Here is a 19,268-nt window from a genome sequence, read left to right on the forward strand (position 1 = left end):
CTAGTTCTGTGAAAAATGCCATTGGTAGTTTGATAGGGGTTGCATTGAATCTGTAGATTGCTTTGGGTACCATAGTCATTTTCACAATGTTGATTCTTCCAGTCCAAGAACATGGTATGTCTCTCCATCTGTTTGTATCCTCTTTGATTTCTTTCATCGGTGTCTTATAGTTTTCTGCATACAGGTCTTTTGTCTTCTTATGTAGGTTAATTCCTAGGCATTTTATTCTTTTTGTTGCAGTGGTAAATGGGACTGTTTCCTTAACTTCTCTTTCAGATTTTTTGTTGTTAGTGTATAGGAATGCAAGAGATTTCTGTGCATTAATTTTATATCTTGCTACTTTACCAAATTCATTGATTAGCTCTAGTAGATTTTTGGTAGCATCTTTAGGATTCACTATGTATATATAGTATCATGTCATCTGCAAACAGTGACAGTTTTACTTATTTTTTCCAGTTTGGATTCCTTTTATTTCTTTTTCTTCTCTGATTGCTGTGACTAAAACTTCCAAAACTATGTTGAATAATAGTGGTGAGAGTGGGCAACCTTGTCTTGTTTCTGATCTTAGTGGAAATGGTTTCAGTTTTTCACCATTGAGAAGGATGTTGGCTGTAGGTTTGTCATATATGGCTTTCTTATGTCGAGTTAAGTTCCCTCTGTGCCTACTTTCTGGAGAGTTTTTATCATAAATGGCTGTTGAATTTTTTCAAAAGCTTTTTCTGCATCTATTGAGATGATTATATGGTTTTTATTCTTCAGTTTGTTAATATGGTTTATCACATTGATTGATTTCTGTATGTTGAAGAATCCTTGCATTCCTGGGATAAACCTCACTTGATCATGGTGTATGAACCTTTTACTGTGCTGTTGGATTCTGTTTGCTAGTATTTTGTTGAGGTTTTTTTTGGCTGTACACGGGCCTCTCACTGTTGTGGCCTCTCCCGTTGCGGAGTATGGGCTCCGGACGCGCGGGCTAAGCGGCCATGGCTCACGGGCCTGGCCGCTCCGCGGCATGTGGGATCTTCCCAGACCGGGGCACGAACCCGTGTCCCCTGCATCGGCAGGCAGACTCTCAACCACTGTGCCACCAGGGAAGCCCTTGTTGAGGATTTTTGTATCTATGTTCATCAGTGATATTGGCCTATAGTTTTCTTTTTTTGTGACATCTTGGTCTGGTTTTGGTATCAGGGTGCTGGTGGCCTCGTAGAATGAGTCTGGGAGTGTTCCTCCCTCTGCTATATTTTCGAAGAATTTGAGAAGGATATGTGTTAGCTCTTCTCTAAATGTTTGCTAGAATTCTCCTGTGCGTCCATTTGGTCCTGGGCTTTTGTTTTTTGGAAGATTTTCAATCACAGTTTCGATTTCAGTGCTTGTGATTAGTCTATTCATGTTTTCTATTTCTTCCTGGTTCAGTCTTGGACGGTTATACCTTTCTAAGAATTTGTCCATGTCTTCCAGGTTGCCCATTTTGGCATATAGTTGCTTTTAGTAATCTCTCATGATCCTTTGTATTTCTGCAGTGTCATTTATTACTTCTCCTTTTTCATTTCTAATTCTATTGATGTGAGTCTTCTCCCTTTCTTTCCTGATGAGTCTGGCTAGTGGTTTATCATTTTTCTTTATTTTCTCAAAGAACCATCTTTTAGTTTTATTGATCTTAGCTATTTTTTCCTTCATTTCTTTTACATTATTTCTGATCTCATCTTTATTATTTCTTTCCTTCTGCTAACTTTGAGGTTTTTTTGTTCTTTCTCTAATTGCTTTAGGTGTAAGGTTAGGTTGTTTGTTTGAGATGTTTCTTGTTTCTTGAGGTAGGATTGTATTGCTATAAACGTCCCTCTTAGAACTGCTTTTGCTGCCTCCCATAGGTTTTGGGTTGTTGTGTTTTCATTGTCATTTGTTTCTAGGTATTTTTTGCTTACCTCTTTGACTTCTTCAGTGATCTCTTGGTTATTTAGTAGTGTATTGTTTAGCCTCCATGTGTGTGTATTTTTCACATTTTTTTCCTGTTATTGGTATCTAGCCTCATAGCATTGTGGTCGGAAAAGACACTGGATACCATTTCAATTTTCTTAAATTTAGCAAGGCTTGATTTGTGACCCAAGATATGATCTATCCTGGAAAATGTTCTATGAGCACTTGAGAAGAAAGTGTATTCTGTTGTTTTGGGATGGGATTTCCTATAAATATCAATTAAGTCCATCTTTTTTAATATATCATTTAAAGCTTGTGTTTCCTTATTTATGTTCATTTTGGATGATCTGTCCATTGGTGAAAGTAGGATGTTAAAGTCCCCTACTATTATTGTGTTGCTGTCGATTTCCCCTTTTATGGCTGTTAGCATTTGCCTTATGTACTGAGGTGCTCCTGTGTTGGGTGCATAAATATTTACAATTGTTATATCTTCTTGGATTGATCCCTTGATCATTATGTAGTGTCCTTCCTTGTCTCTTGTAACATTCTTTATTTTAAAGTCTATTTTATCTGATATGAGAATTGCTGCTCCAGCTTTCTTTTGATTTCCTTTTCCATGGAATATCTTTTTCCATCCCCTCACTTTCAGTCTGTATGTGTCCCTAGGTCTGAAGTGGGTCTCTTGTAGACAGCATATATACGGGTCATGTTTTTTGTATCCATTCAGCCAGTCTGTGTCTTTTGGTTGGAGCATTTAATCCATTTACATTTAAGGTAGTTATCAATATATGTGTTCCTGTTACCATTTTCTTAATTGTTTTGGGTTTGTTATTGTAGGTGTATTCCTTCTCTTGTGTTTCCTGCCTAGGGAAGTTCCTTTAGCATTTGTTGTGAAGCTGGTTTGGTGGTGCTGAATTCTCTTCGCTTTTGCTTATCTGTAAAGGTTTTAATTACTCCGTCAAATCTGAATGAGATCCTCGATGGGTAGAGCAATCTTGGTTGTAGGTTTTTCTCTTTCATCACTTTAAATATGTCCTTCCACTCCCCTTTGGCATGCAGAGTTTCTGCTGAGTAATCAGCTGTTAACATTATGGGGATTCCCTTGTATGTTATTTGTTGTTTTTCCCTTGCTGCTTTTAATATTTTTTCTTTGTATTTAATTTTTGATCATTTGATTAATATGTGTCTTGGCATGTTTCCCCTTGGATTTATCCTGTATAGGACTCTCTGTGCTTCCTTGAGTTGATTGACTATTTGCTTAAGCATATTAGGGAAGTTTTCAACTATAATCTCTTCAAATATTTTCTCAGTCGCTTTTTTTTTCTCTTCTTCCTCTGGGACCCCTATAATTTGAATGTTGGTGCGTTTAGTGTTGTCCCAGAGGTCTCTGAGATTGTCCTTAATTTTTTTCATTCTTTTTAATTTATTCTGTTCTGTGGTAGTTATTTCCACTATTTTCTCTTCCAGGTCACTTATCTGTTCTTCTGCCTCAGTTATTCTGCTATTGATTCCTTCTAGAGAATTTTTTATTTCATTTATTGTGTTGTTCATCATTGTTCGTTTGCTCTTTAGTTCTTTTAGGTCCTTGTTAAACGTTTCTTGTATTTTCTCCATTCTGTTTCCAAGATTTTGGGTCATCTGTACTATCATTACTCTGAATTCTTTTTGAGGTAGACTACCTGTTTCCTCTTCATTTGTTTGCTCTGGTGGGTTTTTACCTTGCTCCTTCATCTGCTGTGTATTTTTGTCTTCTCATTTTGCTTAACTTACTGTGTTTGGGGTCTCCTTTTCGCAGGCTGCCGGTTCATAGTTCTCGTTGTTTTTGGTTTCTGCCCCTCAGTGGGTAAGGTTGGTTCAGTGGGTCGTGTAGGCTTTCTAGTGGAGGGGACTGGTGCCTGTGTTCTGGTGGATGAGGCTGGATCTTGTCTTTCTGGTGAGCTGGACTGCATCCAGTGGTGTGTTTTGGGGTGTCTGTGACCTTATTATGGTTTTAGGCAGCCTCTCTGCTAATGGGTGGGGTTGTGTTTCTGTCTTGCTAGTTGTTTGACATACGGTGTCCATCACTGTAGCTTGCTGGTCATTGAGTGGAGCTGGCTCTTCACGTTAAGAGGGAGATCTCTGAGAGAGCTTTCACCATTTGATATTATGTGGGGCTGGGAGGTCTCTGGTGGACCATTGTCCTGAACTCGGCTCTCCCACCTCAGAGGCTCAGGCCAGACACCCAGCTGGAGCACCAAGGCCCTGTCAGCCACATGGCTCAGAAGAAAAGGGAGAAAAAAAGAAAGAAAGAGAAATAAAATAAAGTTATAAAAAATATATTATTAAAAATAAAAAAATTAGAAAGTAAAAAAAAAAGAAACGGGCAACCAAACCAAAAAAACACATCCACCAATTATAATAAGTGATAAAAATTATACTAAAAAAAAAAAAAAAAGACAGAACCCTAAGGCAAATGGCAAAAGCAAAGCTATACAGACAAAATCACACAAAGAAGCATACACATGCAAAAGGAGAAAAAGGAAAAAAATATATATATATGAAAAAGGAAGAGAGCAACAACTAAGTCAATAAATAAATCTAGGGCTTCCCTGGTGGTGCAGTGGTTGAGAATCCGTCTGCCAATGCAGGCGACACGGGTTCGAGCCCTGGTCCAGAAAGATCCCACATGCCGCGGAGCAACTAATCCCATGCGCCACAAGTACTGAGCGTGCGCTGTAGAGCCTGTGAGCCACAACTACTGAAGCACACCTGCCTAGAGCGCATGCTCCTTAACAAGAGAAGCCACTGCAATGAGAAGCCTGTGCACTGCAACGAAGAGTAGACCCTACTCACCACAACTAGAGAAAGCCTGCGTGTGGCAATGAAGACTCAATGCAGCCAAAAATAAAATAAATTTTTAAAAGAATAACCACCAAAAAAAAAAAAAAACAAGTAAACAAATCTACCAATGATAGTAAGCTGTAAATACTAAACTAAGATAAACATAAAACCAGAAACAAATTTGATGCTGAAAGCAAACCCCAAGTCTATAGTCGCCCCCAAAGTCCACTGCCTCAATTTTGGGATGATTCATTGTCTATTCAGGTATTCCACAGATGCAGGGTACATCAGTTTGATTGTAGAGATTTAATCCACTGCTCCTGAGGCTGCTGGGAGAGATTTCCCTTTCTCTTCTTTGTTAGCACAGCTCCTGGGGTTCAGCTTTGGATTTGGCCCCACTTCTGCGTGTAGGTCGCCTGAGGGTGTCTGTTTCCCTCCCAGACAGGATGGGGTTAAAGTAGCAGCTGATTAGGGGGCTCTGGCTCCCTCAAGCCAGGGGGAGGGAGGGGTACAGAATGCGGTCAAGCCTGCAGCAGCAGAGGCCAGCATAATGTTGCAACAGCCTGGGCACAACGTGTGTTCTCCCGGGGAAGTTGTCCCTGGCAGTGGTGGGCTGCACAGGCTCCCGGGAGGGGAGTTGTGAATAGTGACCTGTGCTTGCACACAGGCTTCTTGATGGCTGTAGCAGCAGCCTTAGCGTTTCATGCCCATTTCTGGGGTCCGCGCCGATAGCCACGGCTCACGCTCATCTCTGGAGCTCGTTTAGGCGGTGCTCTGAATCCCCTCTCCTCGTGCACCCTGAAACAATGGTCTCTTGCCTCTTAGGCAGTTCCAGACTTTTTCCCAGACTCCCTCCTGGGTAGCTGTGGCTGACTAGCTGCCTTCAGGCTGTGCTCACACAGCTAACTCCAGTCCTCTCCCTGGGATCTGACCTCTGAAGCCCGAGCCTCAGCTCCCAGCCCCCACCTGCCCCAGTGGGTGAGCAGACAAGCCTCTCAGGCTGGTGAGTGCTGGTCGGCACTGGTCCTCTGTGCGGGAATCTCTCCGCTTTGCCCTCTGCACCCCTGTTGCTGCGCTCTCCTCTGTGACTCCAAAGCTTCCCACCTGCCATCTCCACTAGTGAAGGGGCTTCCTAGTGTGTGGAAACTTTTCCTCCACAGTTCCCTCTCAGAGGTGCAGGTCCCATCCCTATTCTTTTGTCTCTGTTTTTTCTTTTTTCTTTTGCCCTACCCAGGTACGTGGGGAGTTTCTTGCCTTTTGGGAAGTCTGAGGTCTTCTGCCAGCGTTCAGTAGGTGTTCTGTAGGAGCTATTCCTCATTTAGATGTATTTTTGATGTATTTGTGGGGAGGAAGGTGATCTCCACGTCTTACTCCTCCACAATCTTGAAGCTATCTCCTTACTGTAGTTTTGATTCACGTTTCCCTGATGATTAGTGATATTGAGCATCTTTTCATGGGCTTTTTGGCAATCCTACCTTCCTCAAAGAAATGTCTATTCAAGTTCTTTGCCCATTTTTTGAGTTTTTATTGGTGAGTTGTAGAAGTTCTTTATATTGTCAGGATATTAATTCCTTATCAGATACATCATTTGCAAATATCTTCTCCCATTCCATGGGTTGCCTTTTCGCTATGTTATATATTAGAGTCTTTTGATGTTTTTTAATTTGATGAAGTCTAATTTATCTATGTTTTGTTTTGTTGTCTTGTTCTGTTTGCAGTCATATCTGAGAAATCATTGCACATTCCAGTGTCATGAAGCTTTTCTCCTATGTTTTCTTGTAAGATTTTTATGTTTTAGAAATTACATTTAGGTCTTTGATCCATTTTGAGTTAATTTTTATATATGGTATAAGGTAAGGACCCAGTTTCATTCTTTTGCATGTGGATATCCAGTTTTCTCAGTAAGTCTTGTTGGCAAGACTGCCTTTCTCCATTGAATGGTCTTGACACCCTTGTCAAGTTACTCATCACTATATATGTGAGGGTTTATTTCTGGGCTCTGTATTCTATTCATTGGTCTCTTCATGCCAGTACCACAGTTTTGATTAGTGTAACTTTGTAGTAAGATTTGAAATCAGAAAATGTGAGACCTCCAACTTTGTTCTTCTTTTTCAAGATTATTTTAACTATTCAGAGTCCCTTGACATGGATTTTTTTCTATTTCTGCAAAAAAAAACAAAGATCTTTGGGATTTTAATATGAATTATATTGAATCTGTAGATTGCTTTGAGTAGTGTTGACATCTTAACAATATTAAGTCTTCCGGTCCATGAACATAGTATGTCTTTCCATTTATTTATGTTTTCTTTAATTTCTTTGAGCAATGCTTTGCAGTTTGCAGTGTACAAATTTTTGCCTCCTTGGTTAAGTTTATTCCCAAGTATTTTATTCTTTTTCATGCTATCGTAAATGGAATCATTTTCTTAATTTCATTTTTGGATTGTTTGTTGTTTATGGTATAGGAATAAAAGTGATTTTTGTGTGTTGATTTTATATCCTGCAACTTTGCTGTATTCAGTTATTAGTTCTACCATTTTTTATGGACTCCAGGGTTTTTGGGTTTCCTACACATAAAGTCATGTCATCTGCAGACAGATGGTTTTACTACTTTTCTAATCTGAATGCCTTTTATTTCTTTTTCTTGCCTAATTGCTCTGGCTAGAACTTCTAGTATGGTGTTGAATAGAAGTACTGAAATTGGGCATCTTTGTCTTGTTCCTGATCTTAGAGGAAAAGCTTTCATTGTTTTACTTTGAGTATGATCTTAGCTATGGATGTTTCATATATGGTATTTATCATGTTGAAGTAGTTTCTGTCTATTCCTAGTTTGTAACAAAAGGGTATTGAATTTTTTCAAATTCTTTTTTTCTGCATCAAATTTTGAGATGATTATATCATTTTTCCCTTCATTCTGCTAATGTAGTATATTACACTGATAGATTTTCATATGTTAAACTATCCTTTCATTCCATGAATAACTCCTACTTGGTCATGGTGTATAACCCTTTTAGTGTATGATGTTCCATTCAGTTGCTAGGGTTTTGTGGAGGATTTTCACATCAATATAATAGATATTGGTCTGTAGTTTTCTTTTCTTAGAGTGTCTTTGTTTAGCTTTAGTATCAGGTAATGTACCTTTAGCCTTTTTAAAAACATATTTGACATTCTAAAAGAACATTATGATCTTGATGAGCTATGTTTGGACTCAGGCTCAGAGAGTTTTAATTCCATTTCCTGCTAGCTTGTTTTACATAACTTTGATTAAGCAGTTGGCCATCCTGTGGAATTCACAGGAACTCCATTGTGTTATATTGCTTTAGATTGGAATTTATTGTGGGACAGGTACATTGGATCTTATGGATAAGTTTAAGTTACTGAAGATTCATTATTAAGATTGGTGGGATACTGCTGGGAGTCTACATAATTTTTATCATAAATCTAGTTTTTTACTTTTTACGAATTGATCAGTTCTCATTATAATGCCTAAATTATTTTAGTATTAATGCAAAGATTTAACATAGAAATAATTTCAGCTTATCCTGCCTAGCTTTTATAAGCACCATAAAGCTTCTGATAAGATAGACATGTTAATCAGATATTTGTGACCAAACATGCCGCTTCTCTAAAATAAATCCCAGAATTGGAAGATACCTCTCCAGTCTACCCTATAACTAGTGGCTATCTAGCCCATTCTGAAAAATTGTAAATGAAAAAAAAAGGCACTGTTTTTTGTTTCTTTCTAGCATTATGATTAGGGTTTAAGGCTTAAAATTTTTAAGAAATTCATTTTGTTTTTTCAAATTATCTCTTCATGCAAATTTGTTTATTTCCTCTATCTAGTCTTGCTTAGAATAATTCTTGAGACACTTGCCCTTTTTACCACCTCCCACGGCCTTCTCTACTCTGTCCCACCATCTCTACTCCTGCCTACATCTTGTGCCTAAGGCCTGTTTTAAAAGCAGAGCTCCAAATGTAGTATTTTCTCCATTCATTCCCTATTTTTAATTTTGAAAATGACAAATTGCTGCCTTTGATAATGAATCTAAGATTGACAAAAATAAGGCTTTATTTATAAATTTTTAGTTCTGAATTTATTTCAGAATCTAGTTTGTCCTTTTAATTATAGCCTACTTAGAAGCTATAAAAATTTTACCCTAAAAGGGAATTGAAATGTCCATATCTATAATGAGTTCAAAATAACCATTTCTTGAGTGAATTGCAGATGTTATCCATGCTGAACTCAGTGTGATGCTGATATCCTATGCCTGAGTAGAATTTACTGTGAATTTTTTGTTAGAAGCCTTCCAGAGTATGTGTACCTTTAAGGCATTGGATTAGCTTTGTAAAAGATACTTAACAAGTATTACTTTTTTAAAAAAATTTATTTTATTTATTTATTTATTTTTGGCTGCGTTGGGCCCTCATTGTTGCATGTGGGCTTTTCTCCAGTGTCAGCGAGTGGGGGCCACTCCTTGCCCCAGTGCGTGGGACTCTCATTGCGGTGGCCTGTCCTGCTGCAGAGCATGAAATCAATAGTTGTGGCTTGTGGACTTCAGAGTGCAGGCTCAGCAGTTGTTCACATGGGCTTTGCTGCTCTGCGGCACGTGGGATCCTCCCGGACCAGGGCCCAAACCCATGTCCCCTGCATTGGCAGGTGGACTCCCAATCACTGTGCCACCAGGGAAGCCCCACAAGTATTACTTAATGACATATTTCTTAATCCTTCTACCTAGGACTGTATCTGTTATCTTCTCCTATCACGAATGTAAAGTTCCAGCATCTTTCCCACTGCTCTGACCCCAGTGGTTTCTGTTTATCTCTTGGCCAACAAGACCAGAAACAAAGGGTTGGGATGCAGAAAATGAGTTTGTTATAAAATGAATCACTGGTGGCTTTGGAGTCAACCCTTATCTCCCTTTCTATCAGATTAGTGTATTGGATGGCTAAAGTTCATTTTTCAGCTTTAATTTGTGGATTTTTTTCCCTCTCAAAGATACTTTGCTATAAAGAATGCCTTACTCTTTTTCATTTTTTTTACCCTGAACATTTAGATTTAAAGACTTAGTTCAAACAGAATAGTCTAGTTTAGGAATATCACAGTAGGATTACCAGTTCTTAAGATAATAAAACAATGCTTTTTGGATGATCAGAAATCATTTTAGAATCTTTCAGGACCTTTGGGGCATTTGCATTAGTATCAATTCATATAAAGACTCTGTATATGAAAGGTTGAAGGCATTGAACTGAATTTACTCTGACATACTTAAAAATAACAACTTGACTGAGAAGGACAATACTATATTATATTTATATGTGGAATCTAAAAATCAAAAACAAGCTCATAAATACAGAGAACAGGTTAGTGGTTGCCAGTGGGCGAAGGGTTGGGTGAAATGGATGAAGGGAATCAAAAGGTACAGACTTCAGGTTATAAAATTAATAAATCATGGGGATATAATGTATAGCGTGGTGACTATAGTTAGTAATGCTGTATTCCATATTACAATTGCTAAGAGACTAGATCTTAAAAGTTCTAATCACAAGAAAAAAAGAATTCTGTTAACTGTGTGGATATTAACTAGACTTATCGTGGTGATCTTTTCACAACATATACAAACATCAAATCATGTTGTACACCTGAAACTAATATAATGTATGTCAGTTATACCTCAAACAACAGCAACAAAATCTGTTATCTCGTTTGCTTAACATTCCTTTCATATGCTCATAAAAACAATGTAGACTATTGGGGAAATTTTTTAATGATTTTGCTTTCTAACTCATTTTGGAGTCAAATATTTTAGTGTATTATGTGACATTTTAAGCTTTCTAGTCATTTTACCTGAACCAAAAAAAGAGACTTCTGAACACTTGAAAAATTACGTATTCATAATGATCATGATGCTAGTAAATCAAACCATTTAATTTTAGTATTTCTCACTTAACATAGTTGACAGCATATAATTATAGCATATAACATCTTTACCAAAAGAATGTTTCAGGTGGTTTTCCAAAGAGAATTTTGTTGTAATATATTTTCTTTTTCCATAGCAGTGAACTAGTACTATAAAATAAAAATTTTATGTAATTTAATGCATCAACAGCCTTAGGTGTTTATTAATCTTGGCCGAAAAGCCCAGGTTCATGGTAAGACATAAATTTGAGAAATTATGTACTTGTTTTCTTGCATCAATGTGCTATCTTTCGTCTTAGGTCTATCATTTGGCAAGTGTACGCTTACGTGATTTATGTTTAAAACTGGATGTTTCAAATGAGTTAAGAAGGAAGATATGGACATGTTTTGAATTCACTTTAGTTCACTGCCCTGATCTGATGAAAGACAGACATTTGGATCAGCTCCTCCTTTGTGCCTTTTACATCATGGCAAAGGTAATGTATAAGTTGGGGGAAGCTCTTTGCCGTAGTTACCTGTATTTGAGGCCTGAGGTGAAAATCTGTTGCACTTGATTGTTAGTTTGCCTTAAGTGCCATAAGCCAACAGTGGTAAATTCCAGCTACTATATCTATTTCTATGGACTCTTCATTACTTTCTTTTTTTTTTTTTAGTTTTATAAATTTATTTGTTTATTATTTTTGGCTGTGTTGGGTCTTCGTTGCTGTGTGTGGGCTTTCTCTAGTTGCAGAGAGTGGGGGCTACTCTTCCTTGTGGTGCGTGGGCTTCTCATTGTGGTGGCTTCTCTTGTTGCAGAGCACAGGCTCTAGGCGTGCAGGCTTCAGTAGTTGCAGCATGTGGGCTCAGTAGTTGCGGCTTGTGGGCTCTAGAGCGCAGGCTCAGTAGTTGTGGCTCACGGGCTTAATTGCTCCATGGTATGTGGGAACTTCCCGGCCCAGGGATCAAACCTGTGTTCCCTGCATTGGGAGGCGGATTCTTAACTATTGTGCCACCAAGGAAGTCCTTCATTTACTTTCATAATAATCAGCCTTCTCGCTTCATAAGAATTCACTGGTTGTAAAAAAAATTGGAAAAGATCTTAGAGACCATTTGTAGTAAAATGGTTCTCCACACTATTAATGGAGAACCATTTCCACCATCACCTTGTGACACCTCTAATCTTGTACTTTAAAGTAAAATGATCGTTACATTTAAGGTGAGTAACTGAGGTCCAGAGCTGAAAGTAACTTGGCCAAAGTTACACAATAAGTGACAACCTATGTTCTCCTGATTCAGAATCTGGTATAAAATAGCTTCTCTACTATATTGCTTTCCAGTGATTTATTCTGTTGCCTCAGAAGAGCATTTTATTTTCTAATTGCTATAATATGTTTTAAGTCATAAAATGGCATATATTACTTGTTTTTTAAAATTTCTAATATGTCTGAAACAATCATCTGTAACTTTGGTCTTGATCATATTGGCCACACTACCAGTCCTAGCAGATGTACGAGTTACAACCTAATTTTTCAGCTTTTTGAGGCAGAGGACATGTTTTCAAACTCCTTTGTGACTTCCTTCTCACATTACCTCTTTAAAATCTTTCTACAAAATAGGTATTAATATATGTTATTAACTAATCTTTTTTTTTTTTTTTGCGGTACGCGGGCCTCTCACTGCTGTGGCCTCTCCCGTCGCGGAGCACAGGCTCCGGACGTGCAGGCTCAGCGGCCATGGCTCACGGGCCCAGCTGCTCCGCAGCATGTGGGATCTTCCCAGGCCGGGGCACAAACCCGTGTCCCCTGCATCGGCAGGCGGACTCTCAACCACTGCGCCACCAGGGAAGCCCAACTAATCTTTTTTTTAAGCTGTTACTATTTTTATTATTTCTCTTAAGGATACCAGAACCCTAAAAAGCAGCCTTGGGTTTATAACTTACAGAGAATTACAAATATTTCCTTCTGTGGTTACAATTTTTGTACATTTATTCCACAACAACTAGATAACATACAGCATGAAAAAGACCATGTAGTTACTCCCCTTTTATAGTCACATTCTACATTGGTATCCATACTAATAATCCTTTATATTGGTATCACTCTTTTCACTTTTAAAACCACACCAATTTGCATACCTCATTTATTTTACCATTCCAAGAATCTCTAGGGTTAGGACTCTGTGCTTTCACTGCCAAGGGCACAGGTTCAATCCCTGGTTGGGGAACCAAGATCCCACAAGACAAATGGCACGGCCAAAAAAAAAAGAATCTCCAAAGTCAAAACAGTAACAATAACAGCAACAACAAAACCAAAAGTTGTCCCAGAGCTAATAATATCATTGAGGCTCCCAGCAGAAGCAAACTACTTTGAGGTATGAAACACTCAACCCTGAAGCCATTCAGTATTCACACAAATTAAATCCTTATTAAAACAGAACTAAAAAATCCAAAATTATAAAACAATCAAGGAATTAAGCCAATGTGAGTATGTCAACAGATGAAATTTAGAGCAGGTTAGATATTCAAAAGTTTCAGGTAATAGAATTATTGATCTCAAATTATGCAGTTATATGTTTAAAATGATTCAACGTATAAAGGAAAATTCTTTTTATGAACAAAGGCCAAGTCACTTTAAAAAGGACCTAAAAGATGTCAAAAAGAACTGAATGAAACTTGTAATGGAAACCAAATTCCAACCCAAAAGACTCAGTGGATTAGAATATAGAGCTGAGGAAACGAAAAAACAGCATATCACATAGAGATGGAAAATACAAAAAAATCAAGAGATGTAGAGTTACAAAACATTTTTTCTTGTTCCCTTCCTCTTTTGTTCTCTTCTCTTGTGATTTGATGACTAACTTTAGTGTTGTGTTTCGATTCCTTTTTCTTTTTTGTATGTGTATCTATTGTAGATTTTTGATTTGCGGTTACCATGAGGATTTGATATAGCAATCTATATATAAACAAGATTGTTTTAAGTTGCTGGCCTTTTAATTTCAAATGCATTTCCAATATCCTGCATTTGTGTTCTCCCCTTCTCATAATTGCTGGTTTTGATATCACATTAGCATGTGGCTGATTTCCTACCTTTACTGTATGTTTGCCTTTACTGGTGAGCTTTTCCATTCGTAAGTTTCTTGTTTCTAGTTGTAGCATTTTCTTTTCTGCTTAGAGAAGTTCCTTCAGCATTTGTTGCAAAGATGGTCTGGTGGTGCTGAATTCTCTTAGCTTTTGCTTATCTGAAAAGCTTTTGATTTCTCCATCAAATCTGAATAAGAGCCTTGCTGGTTAGAGTATTCTTGGTTGTAGTTTCTTCCCTTTCATCACTTTAAATACATCATGCCACTCCCTTCTGGCCTGCAGAGTTTCTGCTGTGAAGTCAGCTGATAACCTTATGGAAGTTCCCTTGTACGTTATTTGTCATTTTTCTCTTGTTACTTTTAGTATTTTTTCTTTAATTTTTGTCAGTTTGATTACTCTGTGTGTTGGTGTGTTCTTCCTTGGGTTTATCCTGCCTGGGACTCTCTGCCCTTCCTGGGCTTGGGTGACTATTTCCTTTCCCATGTTAGGGAGGTTTTCAGCTGTTATCTCTTCAAATATTTTCTCAGGTCCTTTCTGTCTTTCTGTTCTCCTTCTGGGACCCCTGTAATGTGAATGTTGATGCATTTAATGTTTTCCCAGAGGTCTCTTTGACTGTCTTCATTTCTTTTAATTCTTCTTTCTTTATTCTGTTCCACAGCAGTGATTTATACCATTCTGTCTTCCAGGTCACTTATCCGATCTTCTGCCTTAGTTATTCTGCTATTGATTCCTTCTAGTGTAGGTTTCATTTCAGATATTGTATTGTTCATCTCTGTTTCTTTGTTCTTTAATTCTTCTAGGTTTTTGTTAAACATTACTTGCATCTTCTCTATCCTTTCCTCTGTTCTTTTTCTGAGATCCTGGATCATCTTCACTATCATTATTCTGAATTCTTTTTCTGGAAGGTTGCCTGTCTCCACTTCACTTATAGCTGTTCTTCTGGGGTTTTATCTTGTTCCTTTATCTGGCACATATTCCTCTGCTGTTTCACTTTGTCTAACTTCCTGTGATTGCGGTTTCCATTCTGCAGGCTGCAGGATTGTAGTTCTTCTTGCTTCTGCTGTCTGCCATCTTAACTAATCATTTGTGGTTTTTTTGAAAATGACCATAGTTCAGGCTTTGCCATTCCTGTGGAGAACATCATTATGGAGAACAGGTTTAGTGCTAATGGACAGTGAAGGAGAAGAAAAGAGTAATTTAAGTGAACTCTGTGATAATAAATAGACTAGAAGGGATTCCTTTATGGATCACTAATTTATTTTCTTTCTTTTGGCCACCACTGTGACTTTTCTAAGTGTTAAAACCCTACAGTCTGTTCTGAACTATTAAAAGCCTAATCTTATAATAACCTCTGTCTTATTGTGAATCACAAGACATTTTCTGTCCTTTAGTTAGTGGTTAATTTTAAATAAGTACTTAAAAACTAATACAACTGGAGACTGCAAGGGATTCAGCAGATCTGAGTTTTCTTATATCATTCCTTTTTATTAAGAAATGCATTTTTGGTAGTTATACCATAGCAATCTTAGTGCTTTTGATTAATGAAACTATTAGCTGAGTCCCTATAGGCCACAAAGCCTGAACTTTTTTACTTTTTATTTATTTATGGCTGCATTGGGTCTTCGTTGCTGCATGTGTGCTTTCTCTAGTTGTGGCGAGCGGGGGCTACTCTTCATTGCGGTGCTCAGGCTTCTCACTGCAGTAGCTTCTCTTGTTGCGGAGCACGGGCTCTAGACACACGGGCTTCAGTAGTTGTGGCTCGCGGGATCTAGAGCACAGGCTCAGTAGTTGTGGCTCACAGGCTTAGTTGCTCCACGGCATGTAGGATCTTCCTGGACCAGGGCTCGAGCCCATGTCCCCTGCATTGGCAGGCAGATTCTTAACCACTGCGCCACCAGGGAAGTCCCCAAACCTGAACTTTTAAGGTAGTAAAAGTCATAAATGGTAGTGGATTTTAGTTATTGAGTGGCCTATGGTTAATGGCTTTCTGCAAGACTGCTCTCAATGCCAACCTGTAATTGAAGTTTTTGTTCAGAGCCATTTTTCTTTTAAAAGCAATTGATAAAAGCAGTTCTTATTTTCCTTAGGTAACAAAAGAAGAAAGAACTTTTCAAGAAATAATGAAAAGTTATAGGAATCAGCCTCAAGCTAATAGTCATGTGAGTTACATTATTTTTCCTCCTGTCCCAAAATAGATTTGTATTATTTCTCTGCTGACAAGTCATGTAAAAGGTAAACTTCTTTTCTAGTTTTACTATAGATTTTTTGGTTTAATGGACATCGTTAAACTCGAGACAGTTTTAATTAAAAAACAGTTTCAGTGGAAGCCAAAAATCTTGCTGTTTCTGACTAATCTATTTTATTTATTTATTTATTTATTACTTATTTATGGCTGCATTAGGTCATCATTGCTACACACGGGCTTTCTCTAGTTGTGGCGAGTGGGGGCTACTGTTTGTTGCGGTGTGCAGGCTTCTCATTGTGGTGGCTTTTCTTGTTGCAGAGCAGGAGCTCTAGGCACGCGGGCTTCGGTAGTTGTGGCGCATGGGCTTAGGTGCACCACAGCATGTGAGATCTTCCCGGACCAAGGATCAAACCCGTTTTCCCTGAATTGGCAGGCAGAGTCTTAACCACTGTGCCACCAAGGAAGTCCCTATATATTATACATGCATATACTTCTCACACGTTCTCTTATTCCATTTCTTCATTTATTTGAGTGGTGACACTTTTCACTAATGAAAAATATTTATAATAATAATATTCTTTAATTGTATAAGACTTTATTTAAGTCTAGTTTCTTTTTCCATCTGATAGGAATCTTAATGTTTGCATCTTTGAATAGATATCAGGCATTTCTGATATAATATCCCTGGTGAGAATTCTGTACAACCTTTCAGTCATGGAAATATAAAATGTTAGTGTAGTGACCTGGCACATAGTAAGCATTTAATAACTGTTAACTCTATATTATTGTTGTTATTGTAGCTGAAGAACACAGGATCAGGTTACCTTAAGGCCTTGGTCATTCAAGAACCTGATTGCTCTGCTCTAAAGGAGCATAATGGCCTCTTCTCTGGCCCAGTGATCTGCCACCTTAGACAAAAAGAGAGATGTGGTAGCTCAGATATCCCTGGCCCCAGTACTAGTAGCCATACCCCCTTCTATGAGAGCCCCCTAGATAGTTTCACTTCTTTACTTAAGCCCCAAATACACTGCTAGCAATATAGAGATATTAGAAGAGCCAAGTATAGGCATTTCTTACATCCTGTGACAGGGTGGAAGAGCCCTGGTTTCCAGGCCTCTTCAGAAAAATCCCTTAGGAACAGAGCTTAGAGAGGTTCAGAGTATCCCTTAAGATCATTAAGGTGAAGTTAATGTGGGTCAAAAATGGTTTAAGCCACAGCTTCCTAAATATTCTCTCAATACCGATATCCATAGGATGAGGGGGAATGGATCATTCCTTTCAGCTACCTTGGAGGTTAAAAACAGTTTAGGGGCAGGGAGGGGAACAGATTTTCATGTGGCCATCTGAAAGGAGATGGGCATGGGATGGGAGCAGGAAAACAAGCCCCAGTGAGATCAGATGAGTCTCATGTAAGAAATTAAAAAGAAGAAGGAATAGGTTCATATCTTTTAAGTTGCTTTTATTTGGCAAAATCTGCTCATCAGTGTTTAGTTGCTCCTTACTTAATTTTTCTATTTTGTAACCTTCTGCAGTGGTTATATTTCAGGTGGTAAGCTCTGCTTCAGTATCCCCTCTTCTAAGATGTTTGCTGTAATCTGCATTTACCAAGGGCTACTAACATCTTGCCCTTGATTATCACCCATACAGACAAATACTTTTTAATTGGCTTGATATCTTGTCCTTATTTTGGTTTTGCTTAACCTGTGCCTCTTTGTGACTCAGCAGTTCTCTTTGTCTCCTTTGATCTATATAGGTTTACAGAAGTGTACTGTTGAAAAGTATTCCAAGAGAAGTTGTGACATATAATAAAAACCTGAATGGTGATTTTGAAATGACAGATTGTGGTAAGTTGCCCAATTTGAGATTCTATATGTAGTACACTATTGGTTACATTGTATATAATGCAGTGGATGTCCTGGAGTTAATTGTGTAGGTGGGGTGGATAATGCATATGTGTTGGGAAGAAGCAAATGACTTTGAGATAAGTATGGGTCAGGTACCTCCCTCCACAGAGGTTGTGTATTGAAACCATTAATTTATCCCATGTTAATTGTGCTTTAGAGGTTTTCTAGTATACGTAATACACATTAATAAAAACTCATAAAAGACAATAAAATTCAAAAATAAATCTGAATGACAGGGAAAGTAAGATAGCTGTCAGTGATCTGCCTGTGGAGAACAGTAAGGAAATGTCCTGTTCATTAATAAGTGTATAGGTATTCTGCCACCATCAGCAAAAGCAAGGTTGCCACCTTGTTACTACCATCATGCTAAGACTTCAGGCGCTAGTAATTTTTTTGAAAGAAAGAAGAATCAAATGTTCAGTATTCATATGTTGATAAGTTATAAAAATGCCTTTTCAGCCCATCTCTTTTCCTTGTCTCATCTGTCTCCTTTTCCTGTCTCACTTTACATTACTTAATGTATATATATGTGTACATGTGTATAGAAGTACTGTAATTTATTTAATTTCACAGTGTAGGACTTTTAGGTTGTTTCCAATTATACACAGCTTTGTGAGGAACATCATTGTAGGTTGATCTTTGGTCCACATCCTTAGGGTAAATACTTAGAGAAAATTGACTGGGTCAAAGACATTTTTTTTAAATTACCCAAATATCCATGATCATTATGGTGTCTACTGGGGTGTGAAATTTTAAGATCTTAACAAAAAAATTCTTTAATAATAATGTCCTAGAATCTGATCCCATCTAAGGTTACACAGGCCAAACTCAGTTCTTTTTACATAGATATATTATCCCTGAGCCTTTTCAAGGCAATGAGAAGAAGTACATTAGGAAGTAAACTTGACAAAATACAAAAAAAAAACATTCCTATTTTTGTTATACATGTTGCTCACCTGTCCTGGGTGGTTTTTCTGTCCTTGCAAAACCAGGCATCAGGTTAGCTAGGAAACTGTATGTTCTATGAGAAACAAAGTAACTGCTAGCAAGTATTTGGGATACAAGGAGCAGTGAAATTTCAAGACAGAATTTGATAAGTTTGATGATAAAGTTTGAGGTAACTGAAGGTTAGGTACCCTCTCTACAACATAAAGGTTTCAGGTCCAGTTCTGTTTTATATATATTTATTAACTAGATATTTATTAGCAGGCAAACAAAAAACCATTCTTAAGATCCTGTCCAGGGCTTCCCTGGTGGCGCAGTGGTTGAGAATCTGCCTGCCGATGCAGGGGACACAGGTTCGTGCCCCAGTCTGGGAAGATCCCACATGCCGCGGAGCGGCTGGGCCCGTGAGCCCTGGCCACTGAGCCTGTGCGTCCGGAGCCTGTGCTCTGCAATGGGAGAGGCCCGCGTACCACAAAAAAAAAAAAGATCCAGTCCAGTGGTGATGGCACAGAGCAGGGAGAGTATCCG

General features: G+C 38.2%; 1 protein-coding gene across 2 annotated transcripts in view; it reads left to right on the forward strand.

The window, feature by feature from the left end:
- RBL1 (RB transcriptional corepressor like 1) overlaps positions 1-19,268 on the forward strand; it is a 70,280-nt gene that overhangs the window by 37,797 nt on the left and 13,215 nt on the right. For both annotated transcript variants that reach the window (XM_059037972.2, XM_059037973.2), the window contains exons 17-19: positions 10,948-11,124; positions 15,794-15,865; positions 17,645-17,735. In XM_059037972.2, the coding sequence (XP_058893955.1) occupies positions 10,948-11,124; positions 15,794-15,865; positions 17,645-17,735 (340 nt within the window). The remainder of the gene's footprint in view (positions 1-10,947; positions 11,125-15,793; positions 15,866-17,644; positions 17,736-19,268) is intronic.

Source organism: Kogia breviceps, chromosome 14 (assembly GCF_026419965.1).
Source record: "Kogia breviceps isolate mKogBre1 chromosome 14, mKogBre1 haplotype 1, whole genome shotgun sequence".
Taxonomy (NCBI): Eukaryota; Metazoa; Chordata; class Mammalia; order Artiodactyla; family Physeteridae; genus Kogia; species Kogia breviceps.